Source organism: Acinonyx jubatus, chromosome C2 (assembly GCF_027475565.1).
Source record: "Acinonyx jubatus isolate Ajub_Pintada_27869175 chromosome C2, VMU_Ajub_asm_v1.0, whole genome shotgun sequence".
Taxonomy (NCBI): Eukaryota; Metazoa; Chordata; class Mammalia; order Carnivora; family Felidae; genus Acinonyx; species Acinonyx jubatus.
In genome coordinates this window covers 139,734,616-139,753,658 of record NC_069384.1, presented here as the reverse complement: position 1 = coordinate 139,753,658, position 19,043 = coordinate 139,734,616, and the positions used below count along the sequence as shown (strand labels likewise).

General features: G+C 44.1%; 1 protein-coding gene across 12 annotated transcripts in view; it reads right to left on the bottom strand.

Annotated features, from left to right (window-relative positions):
• Positions 1-19,043, bottom strand: part of RARB (retinoic acid receptor beta) — a 747,871-nt gene that overhangs the window by 95,103 nt on the left and 633,725 nt on the right. For all 12 annotated transcript variants that reach the window (XR_008298027.1, XM_053221534.1, XM_027040933.2 and 9 more), the window contains one exon: positions 7,269-7,410. Coding sequence is in view for 11 of the 12 variants with exons in the window: in XM_053221534.1 (XP_053077509.1) it covers positions 7,269-7,410 (142 nt within the window). In the remaining variant the exon portion in view is untranslated. The remainder of the gene's footprint in view (positions 1-7,268; positions 7,411-19,043) is intronic.

Below are 19,043 nucleotides of genomic sequence, written 5' to 3'. Positions count from 1 at the left end.
TAACGGTAAAGGGGAAATGAAACACAGAACAACAAAAACCTCTCGTGGAAGTATCAAAGTGTCCGTGCAAAGCATATTCATTCTATCCAATCGACCCATGGGGACATTCATGTCCAAGTATAAATCAGAATTTAGAGACTTCATAAAAAGCTGTTTTTAAGCTCAATATGCCCCAAATGAGAAGGTGTCAATGAGCACTTAGGGACTCCTAAACTCAGAGATTATTCAATCGCTTTATTCTACAAATATACTTAGGCAACTGTCAGAGGAAAAAAATGCTGTGAAATTAACACTAAACCACATTCTCAAACAAAATCAAAGGCATGTTTTGCCCACCACTCAAAAGCACGGCCCACATAAACGTAAGTTCAAAGGCAATTTGAAGAGGTTCCTTTATAAATTAATGGCCAGTGATTTTCAGAAAGAAAAGAAACAGAATGGGGGTGACAGCCACAGTAACCTCCATGGTTTTTCTGTTACATACATGGGGCAAAGGCATCCCATCTCTAAGGCCAGAGACCCAGGGAAACCTGGGCAAACGTCAGAGGCATCCACAGCCCACAACTTCCCCTTTATCATGGCACATGAGTCTTGCTTCTGATCTGCTTTTTATCTGCCATTTTCCTATTGGCCTCCTGACCCCAATCTCTAGCTAATCCTTGGATCCCCCTTTTTTGTCAGTGAGCAACCTGACAGCCAAGGACTGGCCAGGTGAGCGCCAAATGCCACCACTTACCCATGTTAGCCTCTGCACCCTTTTGGACTTTTGCCATGCACAGTTACACAAGATGCCCACCATTTTCCATAGCAAATCCACGAGAAGATCTAATGTCCTCCAGGGAGAGAACTGACAAGAGGAAGCTCATTGTAGAAACACTGTTGTCTAAACAGGATTAAAAGCATCGGTTTTCACATCACGCCCAGGCTGTCAGTCAACACTAAAGGCTCTCTTACTCAGGTAGAAAACACAAGCCGAAAGAAGCTGAATAATTTGTTCTGGGCCCGCAGCAGAGAAATGAGTGCCTTCGAGTTCAATAGAGGCATGCCCAGAACTGTTTTGTGCCTGGCAACTTTTCAGGAAGTGAAGCTAGGGAGATGTCAGATTTGGTTGTCTTTTAAAATAGCCACATTTAGGGGACACCTGGGTGGCTCAGTCAGTCGAATGTCTGATTTCAGCTCAGGTCATGATCTCACGGTTCGTGGGTTCTGGCCCTGAGCCGGGCTCTGTGCTGACAGCTCAGAGAATGGGGCCTGCTTTGGATTCTGTGTCTCCACTCTCTTTTTGTCCCTTCCCTGCTTGTGCTCTCTCAAAAAGAAATAAATAAACTTAAAAAAATTAAAAAAATTAAAATAGCCACATTTCGGGACACCTGGATGGCTCAGTTGGTGGAGCATGTGACTCATGATCTCAGAGTCATGAGTTCAAGCCCCACATTTGGCATAGAGCTTACTTACAATCTAAATAAATAAATACATAGATAGATAGATAAGCAAACCACACTTAATCACTTCAGTAATCTAACTTCATTGACCAAACGATCATGCTAACTTCCAGGGCTACTAAGTGAGGAAGACATGATGCTTGCCTTGCCTTTTAGGAGGTTATAATCAAGCTAGGGAGCCCATGCTGTGCGAAGAATCACACTATAATAGGTTGGCAGTTCACGGAGGCATGTTCAAAGCTCTATAGAAATATGGGGCAGAATGAATTGTGTAGAATGTGGGGTAGGGCTCAGGGAGTCTTCTCAGAAGAAAAGACATTTCTGCTGGCTCCTAAAACTCCAGTCCAGGGCACAGCCTCTACAGAAACATGGAGCCGTGAGGCTCGCGGGTCCGCATGGCCCAGGATGGCGGCCGCATGGCCGCGGGTGTCTATTGGTAGGAGAGGAACAACTGTCCCTGGGAGATGAGCTGAGCGTGAGCTCATGGAGCAGCCAGAGTGGCATATGGGACCACCGGGGGAGCCACCTAAAGCGGAAGTAGGCAAAGTATGGCCTTTGGGCCAAACCCAGTTCTCTACTGTTCCTGTAAATAAAGTTTTATTGGAACACAACCAATCTTTGTTTATGTACTTTCTGGGGCTCCTACAGAGATCACATGGCCCACAAGGCCAAAAACAGTTTCTATTTGACCCTTGCCAGAGAGTTTGCTGACCCCTGGCTTAAGGATTTCAGCTATGCATTTGGATGCCTGTAGCTGGCCAAATGCATATGGCCAGGCTTTCTCTACTCCTACAGTCTCTCAGTGGCATCGTCTTAAATCTTCCCCTTCCCCATCATGGACAATTAGTGGTTTATCTGTATCATAAGCTTGTCGGGACATCTCTTTCACGATCCCACATTTTACGTCTTCATTCATTCTTTTTTATTTCTTATTTTAGGGCCACATACTTTCCTTTGTGGACATCATTTCAAGCCTCCCACCCCACCGGCAGAAGCTCATCACTCAACTTTGAGACATTTTGCTTCCTTTGCCTCCTCCCCAAGTTCTTCATAAATTTTTGTACCACTTCCAGAATGCTGCTGAAAATCGATTTTTTTCACTTGCTGCTACCGCTTTCGAATCTCATGCTTTGACAAATAGCTATTTCTCTGCAGAAAGACTCCCTTAGCTTTACAAAGCCCTCGGCAAATATAAGGTATACCCACCAGCACTTACAGAACAGAAGAGCGAAGAAATAATCCTGCTTTCCTGACCCCCCACACCCAAGGATTTCTTTTACTAGTAAATCCCCTTATACGTTTAAAACCAAATTTGGGCTATAAAAATTAAACCTGCACACGACTTTCTAGGGGGTACATCTCTAATATACAACAAGGAGTGTGATTATTGTTTAATTAACCACTTGGAATAGAGTCGAGTCAAAAAGAGAAGTCAGAGGTTTAAAAGCTGCTTTTTATGGCATGTAGTATATATTACTATCGGGATCCAAATCCCAGCACTGGCCCTTACTAAATGCGTTACTCTAAATTAATTAACCTCTCTGCACCTAAGTTTCCACATCTGCCTAAAAAAAAGGGGAAGAATGGGATTGTAACTCATCTTTCTCATACGGCTATTGTTCGGCTTGAATGGGACAAAGTATTAAAAATGGTTAAGAAGTCCCCGGCGAACAGAAAACACCTTGCCTATGTTAGCTATTACTATAATAGGATTTTCAGGTTTCTTTCTTTCCTTCAACAGCACAAAGAATACCGGGAACAGCACCGTGGGACGGGATAGGCCTTGGTGGGGACATTGTAAATTTTTGCCTCAGGTCTTTCCGATTAGCTACATAGGGATTCTTTCCTCCCACACTCCTGCCCCATGTGGTTTGGGTGGGGTAGACCTCGAGGCCCGGCTCCTGAGATTGGTACATGACTGAGACCTAGCCAATTACAGCAGTCTACCCCTCCATCACCCCCAAGGTGAGACAGTTATACAAGGGCACGTGATCCAAGTTAGGCCAATGAGAACCAGTTCCTGAGCACTCATGAAATGATGGGGACCCGCACCTCTCTGTCAGGTTGGTGGCCATCTTGAGTAGCCATATGTAAAATCTTCCAGAAAACCAAACCAACATGGTAAAAAAAAAAAAAAAAAAAAAAAAAAAAAAAAAAACGAAAAACAAAAAAAACCATCTATGGGAGACAACGAGGAGCCACGCCCCCAAAACGACCTCGAGCCCTTGCATGCAGTCATGTTACTCCGGACTGTCCAATTGCACGTGCCGATTTTTTAAGCTTATGCCAAGTTTGAGCTGAGTTTTCTGTCGCTTGCACCCGAAGAGTTCTGACACATACTAATGAATCGTCATGACCTATGGCAAGAATTGCATGCAAATCTTATGCAGCTTGGTACCACAGAGAAAGCACGGCCAGAAGAGGAAAGGCTTGAACTGTAGTCTTCGTTCTGTCTTGAGCCAGTTGGGGATTGCTGGGAAAACCGTTTCACCTTTCTGGGTCCCAGTGTGCTTGTATGTCAAATGAGAGAGGTGAGTGAAAATCAATCTCTAAGATCCCTTTTCAGTTCTAACATTCTAGGAGTCTCTATTATTCGTGGGTTCATTTCGGTTGCGAATATCTTGGTATAACCGGTTACCGATTCTCATATTTTCCTGCTTCTTTCTGTTTCAGCTTAAAAAATATTCTATCAGACCCTAAGTCTCTTTATTCCAAGCGTTTATTCCTTCCCCTTCAATTTCCTTCGAAGGAAAATATATTTATTTTTGTATACTTGGGCATAATGATCCCATTTTCTTCTCATTTATATATTTTTAAATCTAATTAAGGTGATAAGTTCCTTGAGGGTTGAAACTAGAGTTTTCCTGTGGGTGTAAACATTATTTTTTTTTTAATTGGCAACCGAGCTGCCAGTTTTTACAGAGCAGCAGGATATGGGTTTTAAGTAATGTAAGCAGGAAATGGGTCTCCAGCCCACACAAAATAAATGCAAAAGTACTGATTTACCCTGAGTCCACATCTGGCTTACTCATTTATAATTTCAGCCTAGACTAAAATTCTCCCACAGAACTGCAGCGTGACTGACATCCATGTCTACAGAATGTGAGACCAAAAATGGAGTGTCAGGGGATGATTCTGTGAGTCTCACTTACACATATAAAAAAATCTGGCTATTTCAGGGCAACGTTGTGCTTTTCAGCGGTAGGGTCTGGGGCCCGAGCTAAGTTAGTATTAGCTCTATATCTCCATATTCATTGATTTTAAGTAATTCGATAGCTCTAAAGTTTGGAGGGAGCAAAGAGAACTGGCTGAAATGTGGTCAACTGACCCATCATCCACAGATAGAAGTTTCCAGGGGAAAAAGACCTTCCCAGGAGGTATGGGAGGACGCTACCCTATCTGATGACCCAGTCCATTCTTGCTCATCAGGACCCTAAAATATGACTAAGACGCCAACCTCAACTGCCTTAACGGCACCTCTTGGCAAATATAACAAAACCTGCTGAAGGCAGTTGGTTTAGCGATTCAGTCCAGCTCTTCAGGGCCCAGTTTCTGCCTTTCCACTCTTCTATCTACAGTGCCTTCTTTGTCCTCGAGTTGGAGGATAGCTACGAGGGGCACTTGTGGCTACCTGCTTCCTTGTCCACATACGTCGGAAAGGAGGGCACTTCTGTCCTAATATTTTAAGCTTGAGTCTTTTGTCCTGTTTGGGTAATTTTATTTTGGTAAAATTTCAAGTTTGCTCCAAAGTTGCAAGAATAGTACAAAGACCTCCTGTACGCCCTTCATCTAGATTCACAATTCTTCATAAGTAATAATATAGAACAGTATATTACAGTGCTATAATCTATAATCCGTATTCAAATTTCACTCACTGTCCCAATAATGTCCTTTAGAACTATTTCCCTCTGGCCAAGAATCCGATCTAGATTATGCATTGCAGGTAGCTGGCATGTCTCTTTTAATCTGGAACGGTTTTTCAGTCTGTCTTTGCCTTTCATAATGTTGGCATTTTTGAAGGCACTAGTTTGTTTTTTTTTAATTGTGTTGCTTTCTTATTACTGAGTTTTCAGAGGTTTGTATATTTTATTTTTTTAATATTTTAAAAATATTTATTTTTGAGACAGAGACAAGAGCGTGAGCGGGGGAGGGGCAGAGAGTGGGGGAGACACAGAATCCGAAGCAGGCTCCAGGCTCCGAGCTGTCCGCACAGAGCCCGATGTGGGGCTCGAACATGCGAACCTCGAGATCATGACCCGAGCTGAAGTCAGCCGCTTAAGTGACTGAGCTACCCAGGCACCCCAGGAGGTTTGTGTATTTTAGATACAAGTCCTCAATCAGATGTGCAATTTGTAAGTAATTTCTTCTAGTACGTGACTTGTCTTTCCATTAATTCCATAGTATCTGTTGGAGAGCTGACATCTTTCTTATTTTGATAAAGTCTAATTTATCCTTTTATTTCTTGTGGAGGCTGAGCATGAGTTTTGAATTCATTCTCGTTGGACTGGCCTACATCACAGCTTCCCACCATGAACCAGTGACATGGAATATGACGGGTGGCTGGGACACAGAATAGGATGCTTGGCTTGAGTCAACGGAATTGTTCCCCGTCCTGCTGTTTTTCCTCAAGTACGGAAACCCAAGAAACGGAAAAGCATGCTAAATCCTAGGCACATTTAAGAGAGGTGAAGGGACAGAATGGCTACTGGGCAGCCAAGCAACATTCCCTAGAAACAGTTCCAGGCAAAAAGCCAGTCGGCCAGCTGAGCAGCGCTGCTTGGCCCTGGGGGCTTTCCGTCCTCGGTCTCCCCACCACCCAACGGCCACATTTCCCAGTTCCAAAGTCCGAGAGCCCTGGACCTATAACATAAGCCTTTGAACCAGGCTGCAAGATCACGGCTGAGGTTCCTGGCTTTTTGTCCCAGTGCTTCACTCACACCTCGCCTTCACCAAATCCCCGAGTAACAAGATGAATAAAGTAACAGCCATCACATTCAGGGCTTCACCTTCTACACAACCCTGTGCCGTCCTTAGGCCTGCCTGAGCCAGGCCATTTGCCCGTTGTCGCTTCCTTGTTCCCTTCACGTGAAAGCACCAAAGAGAGAAACGTAAGGATGAAAATGTTGGCAGTGTATATATACGCTGTCTATATTAAGTGACGTACATTTCAAGTCCCCATTATCAGATGTTTTTGGACCACTCATTTTTAATTCATTAAAATGTTCTCTTTCGCATTAAAAAAAAAAAAAAACCCTGCAGAATTCTTTGGCGGGGGGGGGGGTGGGTGGGACAAAAAAAAAAAAAAAGCTAAATCGAATTTGGAAACATGCCAACGCACCAAGTTTCTAAATATTTCTTCCACAACAAAAGGTTTACACTCCCTTCCCTCTGAGAAAGGGCTAATTATTACTACTGTTAATATTCATGCCTCTTGTCTCCTTTTGTTCTCAGGGACACGGGCACAACTCTGTTCCCACGGTCAGGACGGGGAAATGGCGTCTCTAAGTGGCGATGCGATGTGCTAGTCATTGGTGGCTCTACGACAACACACAGTGAGTTGGGACCGCTCTGAAACACACACCTGCCATCCGCAGCACACAGCTCCAGCCCTGTCCCCAGCTGCCACTCAGGCTTGATCTGAAAATCCCCACGGTTATTCTGTTTTCAGCTCACCTCTGTTTACACCTAGCCTTGGCAATCTAACCTTGGTGTCATATGGGAATTCCGCATGCCATGCCCTCCACAACTTGATTCTGGAAGCTGAGCAAGTCCTATATATAGGTAAGCCAAAGAAGGAAAAAGAAAAGTTTTTGAGACTCCACTTACATTCTTTGGACATTCCCACTTCAAAGCACTTCTGGAGTCGGCAGTACTGGCATCGATTCCTGGTGACTTTATTAATAACACAGTTCTTATCTCGGTGACAAGTGTAAATCATGTTCTTCTGAATACTTCTGCGGAAAAACCCCTGCAAGCGAGGGAGAAGACGAGTAAGAAAGAGAACTGGTAAGTTTCGTGAGAGATCAAAGCCAGCCTTATCAATGCATTGATTGCTTGGTCTGAGTGACGAAGGGAGGGCAGCAGAAAAGTTAACTTATTTAAGCCTTCAAATCTTTGTGACATATTAATAGCTCTCCCTTTGTTTCAAATCAGAAAGCCCCTTTTTAATCAAAACTAGACATGACGGTCAGCGTCTTGCTAAAGGGAAATTAGTACCAGCTTGAGTCACTTGAAAAACAAAACGCAAGACCTGGGTTCCCTCCAAACAGGCTTAATTCATAAGCGGCCCCCTTGCTGGCCAGAATGGTTTCAGGTGAGCCTACCGTCAAGAAACACAATACACGAGGCATCACATTTGCAAAAGGAATAAGATTCACGGAAGAATTTGGTCTTTTCAAAAAAAAAAAAAGTCTCTTCCAATTTTTTCCCCACATATTTAGCTCATTACAATATTTCCGATATGATGTAATTTACACAGTGTTTAGGCAAATATGATCCAAGACTGGAAACAAGGCGTAAAAATGACCGCCCATTTAATGGCGCAGGAGGGCTGCGCTGTCCAACATGGTACCCACCAATCACAGGGAGCTATTTAAATCAAAACTAATAAAAATGAAACAAAATTGAAAATTCGATTCCTCAGTTGCAGGAGCCACATTTCAAACGCTCAATAGCTGCATATAGCTAGTGGACAGCACTCACATGGAAGATTTTCATCCTGGAACGAAGTTCTCTCGGGCAGCACTGTCCTCCAACAGGGACGTTTTGACAAACTTACCTAAGAGTCATCTAACACTCTTGGGAAATGTAACTTTGTTTGACTTACTATTTACTATCGACTGGCCACAGACTCTGTAACGACTGTAGAAGACAGATAAATTACAAATATATGTGTTAAGGACCGGTGTAAAGATTTCTGTCTGGCTGAAATAGAACCAGAGAGCACTGTTTTATCGCCTTGGAGGACATTAACCAGTATTGTACCTAACTTTGAAGTCTTACTCCGGCATTCTCTTTTCTTTTCACTCTATCTATCAATCAACCTGCCTACCTAGACATTTTGCTCAAATCCCACCTTGAACTAGTTTTGTTATCCTACCATTTCTCTCATGACTGGGTTCGACAAATCTTCAAATATGTGCTCACTGAATATTTGACAGAGTTATTACTTTTCAACTTTCTGAAAATTATATTTTGGCAAGAGCAGCAATTTATCCTGACTTCTGTGAAATACTGATGAAATAAAGCAGACGGTAGGCTCATGAGCCCATGGTGACTGCCTTTTCCTCTTTGTCCTCACCATTTTTACCGCACAGTTTTGTAGACGATGGATAGTCGAGGGATGCTTGTTACGCAGACGAATGAACGGTGAGTGAAGGGCACATACCTGCTGTCTTTTCTCTCTCCTGATCGCCCAACAAAAACCTCTATGTTGCTAAGAGTATTGAGAGCAGGGAGGTTTGCCTTCACAACTGTGATGTGACTTTTACCCACATCAGAAACAATTCTCTTGGATCTAAGAGACACGTCACCAAATGTGCTGAGTGGCACAGAAGACTCACTGAGTTCAACTTTCCCTGTAATACGTTCACACTCCAGGAACCAGAACTAAAAACATTTAAAGCTGAAGCACATTAACAACGAAAGCTCGTGTAACACATGTTGTTTAGGATATTTACGTGGGTACCCTAGGATTTTAATGTCTAAATAAACATATTTTTACTGGCATGGTTCAACTGTAAACGCCTAGAAATCTTGCTTAAGGTTGCAACTCCAGTCACATCCCAGACACGCACATCTTCCAAGAAAACGCAGTTTATTTTTGTACCTCTGGAGCTACAAATATGCCCCAAATCTAAAATAACAGGTTACAAATACTGTGAACCTTTAATAGCATCTGTGCAGAGCGGTCACCTCAAACATATCTTTTTATGCAAAAAATATACCTACAGGACACTTTTGGCTGCCAGATGTACAAACTCAATTTACAGAAACTTCCTTGCTCTCCTGCCAAGAAACACTGACCCGATGGAAGATCTGGTCTTTCCTGCATGTGTGAAGCACGTGGCCAAAGGTGACCTCCTCCGTTTATTAAAAACTAAGTATTTAGTTCAGCAGATGCTTAGTGAGTGACCAAGAGGGGGACCAAAACAATCTCGTGATGCTCAAATGAAAGAAGAGGAGAAAACTGAAGAACTTTATGTTGCCGCTACTTGCCCAGCCATTGTGGTTCAGTAACAGTGATGGCAGAAACTAAACAGGACTCGGTTTTCCAAATCAGATTTTTGGCTAGATATCAGGAGAAGGTCTAAGTTTTCAGTAAATCATTCCCACCACGGTGGAATACTTGCTGACTAAAATAGATGCTGGGAGGTATTTTGATACATGGACTGGGTAAACAGAAACCCCCCCGAGGCCGGAGTGATATCTGCATTCTACAAATTCTCCTCCCGGTAGTTGTGGGGAATTATTATTTAAGCCTCGTTTCGTTGACTGCTTTGAGGACCTAGCGTGTGCATGTGTGTGACACTGTGCCCCGTGCCACCTAAATTTTAGCTGCTTAATGTTTTTTCTTAGGCTGACTCTAAATTCTAACATTACTTAAAACGGAGACCTTTAATCTCTGGCTTCCTTCGAAAGCCAGCACTGGCTTGTCAATATTAAAAGGCAAATAAAACACAAAAGTCAAACGAAACAATAATCAGATGTTATTTCGCTCTCCCTGGATACGAGATCTGCTAGGGGCTTAAAGCTCCAGACCTTATCACTTCCTGAGACAGATCACCACTGACTTGAGACTATCACTGAGGAATTCAGAGAAAATGTTTCTCATTCGGTGATTCAGCGAGAGTTAAAGCCACAAATCTGTGCCAACCTAAAATCGGAAGCCTCATACTTGGAGAAACAAAACTGCAACCCAAATCTTGTCACATGTAAAAATGGGTTTAGAAGTACTGAATTCAAAGCGTGATAGTCCTTGAAGCCAGTAGATGGGCAGAAACATACTAGAGGAGAAAACACTGAAAAGTTGAGCATATAAAAGGAAGGATTTCAGGGGCACCTCGGTGGTTCAGTCAGTTAAGCGTCCCATGCCTGTTTTCAGTTCAGCTCACGATTTCATGGTCTCTGGGGATCGAGCCCCAGAGCCCCACGTCGGGCTCTGGGCTGCCAGCGTGGAGACTGCTTGGGATTCTCTCGCTCTCCCTCTCTCTCTGCCCCTCCCACCCCTACCCACCCTGCGTGCAAGCTCTCTCTCAAAATAAATAGATACATTTAGAAGGGAAAAAAAAAAAAAAAAAAAAAGGAAAGGAAGGAAGGATTTGGTTCCATTTGGAGGAGCAGCCCAGGGTTGGGGCGGGTAGGAATAGGTAGGAGGCAGTAGAGGAAGGGCACGGGAGAGGAGGTCCAGGTGCTGGACTGCAGCCTCCTCATTATCACTGTGTGGCCTTGACCCAGTCACAGCCCTAGGAGGCGAAGCTCTCTCACCTTCTAAGTGAGGGGCTGGGCAGCTTATTTCCCAGATTTTCCTTTCAGGCTGTACATTTCTGGGATCCCAAGTGTGCCACCGCACCAGAGAGTGACAAATTGGGATGCCTTGAAAGTGAAGATGAAGGAATTTCTGCAAGCAAAGAAAATGGCCAAGGAAAAGGAAGACTAAGGAAGAAGAGGCCGTCCACCTGCGTGGGCAAAAACCGTAATCTAGCGGGGACTAGTCTAGAGTTACTGGCATCACAATTTTCTCACTTTCCCGAAACATCCTTTTCCCAGTAAACCCCAAAAAATGCTGTCAAGTCTTCAAGAGCTAGGTCACCTCATCCAGGAAGCCTTCCCTGAGTGATCCAAGCACACAGGAATGCTTCCTCTTCCAGGTAACCTTGGTATCTTGCTGACCCTTCTATGTTATTCCTGTTCAATTATAGTATTTAAAATAACAGACAATAGTACAGTTGACTTCAGAGGATACATGGGTGCCACGGGGGAATGCCAGCCTACGGCCAGCAGTCACAGCCTCAGGGAGCCAATGGGCATACTAGATTTCTACAACTGGGTGTCCCAGTACCACCAGCAAGTGTGACATCTTCCTTGCTGAGATCTAGGATGTCCTGACAGAGGAAGGGCAGGAACATGGGGGCCAGCTTCCTGGAACTAGAGTGGGCAGGTTGGTAGGCCCCAACGTGGCCTCAAGTCAGTACTTAATGTCTCTTCCCCAGAACTAAGACAGGGGACTTGGGTGGGGTGAGGGAAAGACTCAAGGCAATGGCTATTCTACAAATGGTAGTAAAGTATTTCAGTATTTCGATACCGAATAAAACCGTATCGGTGCCTTATTAGCCAAATGTCCCCAGGACTAGGACAGGACCTGGCACATGATTGATAGCTTAATAAATGGTTGTTAAATGAACAAACGAATGAATGACGATGTCCTCAGCTATAAGCAAAAATAGAGTGAGAGTCGTGGATGTATTACACCTTCCTTCAATAAAATATTCTTCAATATTAGTATATTCCTTGAGGATGATATTGTCTGTAGTTGAACAGCCAGATCGCTCAGAAGTTAGCGGAAGATCCGCCAATTGGAGATGTAATCAGGTGAGGCCATCAAGGCTTCCCTTGGTTAACCATGATTCGTGTTGGTTAGTTATGATTTCTGTTGTTAATTCTAACTTCTGCTGGTTAACCTTGATCTCTCTTAATTATGACTTCTGTTGGTTAATCATGACTTCTACTGTTTGTAACACAACACTACAGCTATTTTTTTTTTTTTTTGAGACAGAGAATGTGCGTGCACCCACACGAGTGGCAAAGGGGCAGGGGGAGAGAGAATCTTAAGCAGGCTGCACGCTCAGCACAGAGCCCGATGCGGGGCTCCATCTCATAACCGTGGATCATGGCCTGAGCAGAAATCAAGAGTCCAATGCCCACGTGACTGAGCCACCCACGCACCCCTAACACTCTAGCTACTTCAGTCAAGAAGACAGATCTGCCTCACGAACTGAGTCAAGTGTTTTCTAACCATAGTGTTTTCAACCTTTCTTATCTCACGCTCATCTATTCTTGCTCTCAAGGAACTGGGACCCAACCAAAAGAAAAAAAAAAAAAAAACACTCCTATGGTAGAGAAGGCCACAGTTGCATTAGAGTGTCTTAGGAATAATCACAGAATGCCCACTTAGATTACTTCTGTCTCCCCTTGGGGATATGAGGCACCAGTGTTCTACCTAATCCTCTGTTACCTACAGTACAGACACAGTCCTAAATCAAAAGGGAAACCATCTCTTTTAAGCCTGAACATTCTCCCACACCCAAATACTAAAATTCCTAATTACCTTGATAAACTGGTCATAGGTCCCAAAATATAAAGGCCACGGATAAAAGTGGCTCATTTTACTCCCTTCTTCATGTTTTGATAGGAGATTAAGTTGGACCACCTTCTCTCCTCTAATACTCTCAAATCATTGCTCTAATTCTTGTGATTTTTTTTTTCCTTTCGTGGACCATGTTTCAACTTCTGGCTTTCAAAACCTTTTTTTTTTAAACATTTATTTTTGAGAGAGAGACAGAGCACAAGAGGGGGAGGGGCAGAGAGAGGGAGACACAGAATCCAAAGTAGGCTCCAGGCTCTGAGCTGTCAGCACAGAACCCGACGCAGGGCTCGAACCCACAAACCGTGAGATCCCTCCACCATCTCCCACAAAGAGTGATTTTTGTTGGTTTAGATGCTAGCCTAGTGATTACGAATTGGGCTCCAGGGACGTTTGGGTGGCTCAGCTGGTTGAGCATCTGACTCTTGAGTTTGGCTCCAGTCATGATCCCATGTTTATGGGATTGAGTCCCATGTCAGACTCCATGCTGAGCTTGGAGTCCACTTGAGATTCTCTCGCTTCCTCTGCCCTTTCTCCTGCTCGCACACACATTCTAAAATTTAAAAAAAATTTTGCTTTAAATTAAAAAAAATTAATTGGGCTTTAGCTTGAGTACCTGTGGATTTTAACTCTGACTCTGCTGCTTACCATCCTTGTGACATTAAGTGAGTTGTGCTAAGGCCTGTTTCCTCATTTGTAAGGTGGGGATAATGAAAACACCTATGCTTCATGGCATTACGGAGTATACCCAATTAGGGAACACATACAAAGTGTTAACCCAATGCCCAGCACATAGCAAGTGCCCAGTGAATGGTAGCTTTTGTTAGTGATGAGACCTCTTCTTTCCAAAGCTCTCTTCTGGACAGTTTCCAATATACATTTGGTATTGAAAATAAAGATTCCCAAATAGGACAGAACACGGTTCTGAACCTCTGAACAACACAGGCTATTGTGGGTGGATATCCTCATGATTCCAAAGGCCACCTCTATATATACTCATTCCTCTGCGGATTCATTCATCCAATGCCAGTTAACTGGAGTGGATGTGGTAGGCTCTCCTGGGGCACACAAGGATATGGAAGGCAGGGCTGTTGCCCTTTCTCGACTTATCAAGAACATGAAATCAAGTGAACACTCCAAGGCACACGCCACCACACAGCGTGATAAGAACGTCTAACAGAAGCAGAAAGTGAGAAAGTGAAAAAGTGCCCGGGACAGTGCCTGGCAGAGAGCAGGCACACTTAACATATTTACTGAGGTGAAGCCATAGGAATGCAAAGGAGTTAGAAGGGAGTCAGCCCTTGATTCTCGCTCTAATGGAGGGGTAGGATTCAAACGGTGAGCTTTCCCCCAAGGAACATTCTGGGTCAGCTAGAGCGATCACAGGTGAGGAAATACAGGGAAGGGCCAGTGGGCCAGGCTGGCAGAGACGTAAATGATGGGTGTGTGTGTGTGTGTGTGTGTGTGTGTGTGTGTATAAGGCACAGCTGAAAGAGGTTGGTTTGGACTGGGCAGGATCTTGACAGCCGTGCCAGGCATTTACCAAGGAGGCAAATGTGCAGGAGGAGGCTAGGGTCAGAACCCTATTCTGCCAAGATTGTTCAGGAAGCTGCGACTCAATGAATTAATTTAATTTAACCGAGCTATTTTAATCATACTAATCTAACTATACTATTAATTTAACCATACTAAAGTAGATAGTGAGTTCTGGGCATGAATACCAATACGTAAAACCCTAAACCTGCCCTCAGGTCCGGTCAAGGATGTAGCCCAAAGAATCCTTGACTTCTGAACAACAGGGCAACCTGGCCCACATTTAACATAAAGCTACTTGTGAGAATTCATACCGCGGTGTTGTGAAGGGAAGTAGCTTTTTAGCCTCAGAGCCATTTACATCAGGTTTAACGTGCGCGGAACGCGTCGTGATTGAAGCAAGGTGCAGAGTAAAAACTTGTTTATTTAAAAAAACTGGGCAACTTGGCACTACATTAGTCCTAAGAAGCAGTGGATCAGGAGAAATCCACCCCAAAAGTAATATGGGAAGCGCATCTGTTTGCACTGGGCTTTCGCAGAGTTAATTTCTATCCCACGCAAAGTTCAACAGGGTAATTTCTCCTTCCAGAGACAAAGAAGAGAGAGACCGGGAGGAGTGTTACTCAGTCCTCTCCGGTTGGTCACTGAAGGGAAAATATTTCAACCCCATTTCAATCAAAAAGCAACAGGTGGCTGCCCCAGGCTGTCATCCTCCCCAGCCAGCAAGGCAGGGACCCGAGGAGGTATAGCCTAGGGCCAGCACAGAGCTGAGATTCCCATTTCCAGCCAGAAGCAGAGATTCTGCCAGTGGGAGGTGAGTATGGAATAATCCCATCACAGCTACTTTGGGAAACACGGTTTTCAGACCAGGAAACACGTTGCCTTAAACAAACAAAAAACACCCTCTGGAGCGAGTGGAAGTCCATGCGTGACAACGTCTGAAGAGTTATTAATAGCAAGATTTGTGGGGGAGAAAGAGAAAAGTGAAGACCTTTTCACCCCACTGAAAGACAATGGGTGAGAGGGAGGGAGAAAGTAGAAAAACAGCCTACTATTTTGATGACAAACAGAATTTCCTCCTGAGCAGGGAAGGGTGGGCATGAACGTAACTCAGAGAACACAGTGAGTTAGGGAGGGGGCCACACTCGGCACCGCAAAGAGGAAAACAACGTTAAGATTCAGACTCCAAACAAGAAAGCTGAGTTGTCCCAAGGGGTAGAGGCTTAGAGTTATTTTTTGTTTGTTTGTTTTAAAAAAAAAAAAAATTCCAACAGGATAAGGTTCCACTGTTGGGAATTCAGTAAAGATGAATGAATGACAATAATGAAGGCTGAGTGCTCTGATGTTTAACAGCCATGGCTTCTAGAAGGCCCATCATTCGAGTGCCTCGTGCCAGCTCACTGGCACGGTGTCTCCTATCCTTGTGCTCAGAATGTGACCATATAGCTTAGGCCTGTCTCCTTTCAAGTCCCTTGGACCAGAAGCTTCCTTGGCACATTTACTCTTCCCTGGGTTAGCAAGGCAAGCCTTTATTTTGGGACAGGTCTAGAAGGTTGGTACTAAAGAGGCAAGGACTACAGATTTAGCAAAAACAACATCTCTGTGGGAACCAGTCATCCCGGAAGAGTGTGATGATGGCATTTTCCTGGACTGTCAGGTGCGCCCCTGAGAGCTCAACCCCTGTGAGACCCACAGGCCAATGCTCTCAATCCTTTTAATCCCCAATTAATTAAAACTCCCTGGGAAGGAATACCAATGAATAGGCAGCCCGTGTTCTTAACTAAGAACCTGAACTCACGACATCGCAATCAAGGTCTACATTTCCCAAGTTTTCAATGTCCCAGGAAGGGCACCGAGCCAATGCATTCAGTTCACAGTGTCCTTTATTTTAGAGGAACGTGATCCAGGGAAGAAATGCTACCAGGTAATATAAACTGGAAACCAACAGTAAGGAGAGATTAATCAGATGGACAAAACGTCTTTTAATTTAGGTGAAAACGTGTGTTTTTAGATCTCTAAAACATGACCTTGGATAAAATAACTTTTTTAAGTGACCAGCTATCCCACGGGTCTGATTATTCTAACGCCATTCTAATCCACCAGGTTTTGGCACCAATGATCTCAAAACAAAATTTGGGGGGAGAGAACTTCATAAGGCAGGTACGCACTACTAGTTAAACTGGCCGTTTTCAAAAAGTGGAGGGATCTGATGTGGGCAGGGCCAGCTCCGCAGGCACGTGACCTGGGCGCACACAGAGCCTGGTACTTGGAAGGGCCTCGCGCTCCGTCTGCTGCTCTGCTGTCACGGTCTTGAAATTCTCAATAACTTTTGAACGAGAGGCCAGCATGTTCATTTTGTGTTGGGTCCTGCAAATTACGTAGCCGCTCCTGGCTCTTGAATCCCCTCTGTAGCAAAGGCTCCCTGTGTTTTTCCTTCATGAGGACGTGGAAGCCTTGGGTAATCTCTCTTCTCCTGTGGCTGACCTTAAGGCTAGTTTCAAGACTGTGGATGAGACTGAATTCTACAAGTCTACCACAGTCACGCGTCTCCCAGGATCTCCTTGGGTACTTTCATCAAGACTGTATCCTGGGGACCACTTCCGCTCTTCTCAAGAATTTGAGTTGAGATACGGTAGGGAGAAAAACCCTCAGACAGGAAAAAAAAAAAAAACGTCTGCAATGGATGATTTCACCGAGCTCCACATAGCTTTCTTTAAATCTGGTCCTGAGAATTCACTTTAAACCAACTAAAGACATCTGTTTTCTAGATTACTCGGGTCAGTTATTTTGTGCCCTTCCATGGTGAAACCCATAGTTACCGATTTATTATCAGGATTACTCTAAATATAACTGGGCAAGAAGCCAACACATTTTAAGTTTTCTAATTCTCAAATATTTAACTGAGAAAATGCCCCAAAATAGCTCCTCAGCTACAGCCCAGGAGTTAGCAGACCCCAGGTGCTTTGCACATTAATTACTAAATCTTATCTGGACCCAAATTCAAGATCCTCATCCGTACTGAAAGGCAGGGGTGAGGGTGGGGGGAAGCAAGCAGAAGGAGACAGAGCCAAAGCATGCTCAAATACGCTTAAACTCTTTGTAGAGGAACATAAATTTTTAAATGTCTTTTAAAAGTTTGGCATGCAACATTTTACCATCAACAAAGCCGGGTCTTAGCTCTGTCCTAACACGTGGGTTGACGACACCGGACATCACCATGGCAACTCTATCACATAATTCAAAAGCCTTTCACAGAAACCAATAATCATGAACCACTTATATTATTTCATGATGCTAAGGAGGACCTAAAATAGAAAAGACAAAAATACTTGTCCACAATTTGTTGGCACTTCTGCCAAGTAAATTTAATTTCCAGGGTCATTCTGGGATCTTCTCACTGGAATCTTTCTTGCTTATTTTATAGGTGGTGACGTCCCGAATCCAAAGTGAAAAGGACGGAATCGCAGAGGATGTGGGAGCAGAGGGAAGCCCGTCAGGCATTTACATTGAAGTCTTCAAGAGCCTGACAACTGTAAAATAGTGGGCATTTATCGGATGTAACCCTTCTGCTTCTCCTCACCACAGACCCTGCTCAGACAGTGCAAAAAGCTTACTAACAGTTTATTGAGAAAATACTGCTTAAGTTCTAGCTCTCAAAACGGATTCTGCCCTTGTATGGAAAAGTCGTGGCGACTCGAGGATAAGACCTGATATGGCGTATCGTCCCAAACCTGCCGTGTCTAAACAATGGTTTCGATCATCAGCGAAATGGTTTAGAGCCTGCTGGTCCCTCAAAGTCCCATGGGTCCGTTGTGCATTCGTACTTAGCCAGGCTCTCTAGACTACAGTGTTCTCCTTTGCCTCCAGGCCTTTACACATGCTGTTCCTTATGCCTGAAAAGTCCTTTCCCTGTCTTTTTCTTTTTTTATTAAAATTTTTTTTTAACATTTATTTATTTTTGAGACAGAGAGAGACAGAGCATGAACGGGGGAGGGGCAGAGAGAGAGGGAGACACAGAATCGGAAACAGGCTCCAGGATCTGAGCCATCAGCCCAGAGCCTGACGCGGGGCTCGAACTCACGGACCGCGAGATCGTGACCTGAGCTGAAGTCGGACGCTCAACCGACTGAGCCACCCCGGCGCCCCAGTCCTTTCCCTGCCTTGTCCTTGAGTTTAGGCCTGGGCTCTGTTGTAACGTTCGCTGTTAAAACACTGTAACCATCCATCTTTGTGTCTCTTTCTTCCCTCAAAGCAGGAGAACCGTGAGGGTAGCATCTTAATCACCTTTGTGATGGAGCGTGTCTGACTTTGACAATTAAAAAGTAACATGTTGCAAGTTATTTTGCTTTTTAGAGATCACACGGCAGTTCAGTTCCATGTGGAAGGGGACAAAAAAGATCAGTGGAGAAAGCTACCTTCAGTAAATACAACCACCACCAAAACAGATTCAAGGAACAGGCAAAAGGAAGCTGTACTTGCAATACTGAAACTCCAACATCATAATTCAGACAGCAATACTAACTTCATGATTTATGCCAACCTCCTTTCTTTCTTACGCCAAATTAGCAAGAAACAGGCTCAAATTTCACCCACAGCTCCTCTTTCTTGATCTTTAAAATTAAAGTTGCTATATAATGTCAGCACAGTGCCCGGATTTGAAATGAAGTAGGTCCCCAATGTAAAAGGTAAAGTTCTTTTAAACAACA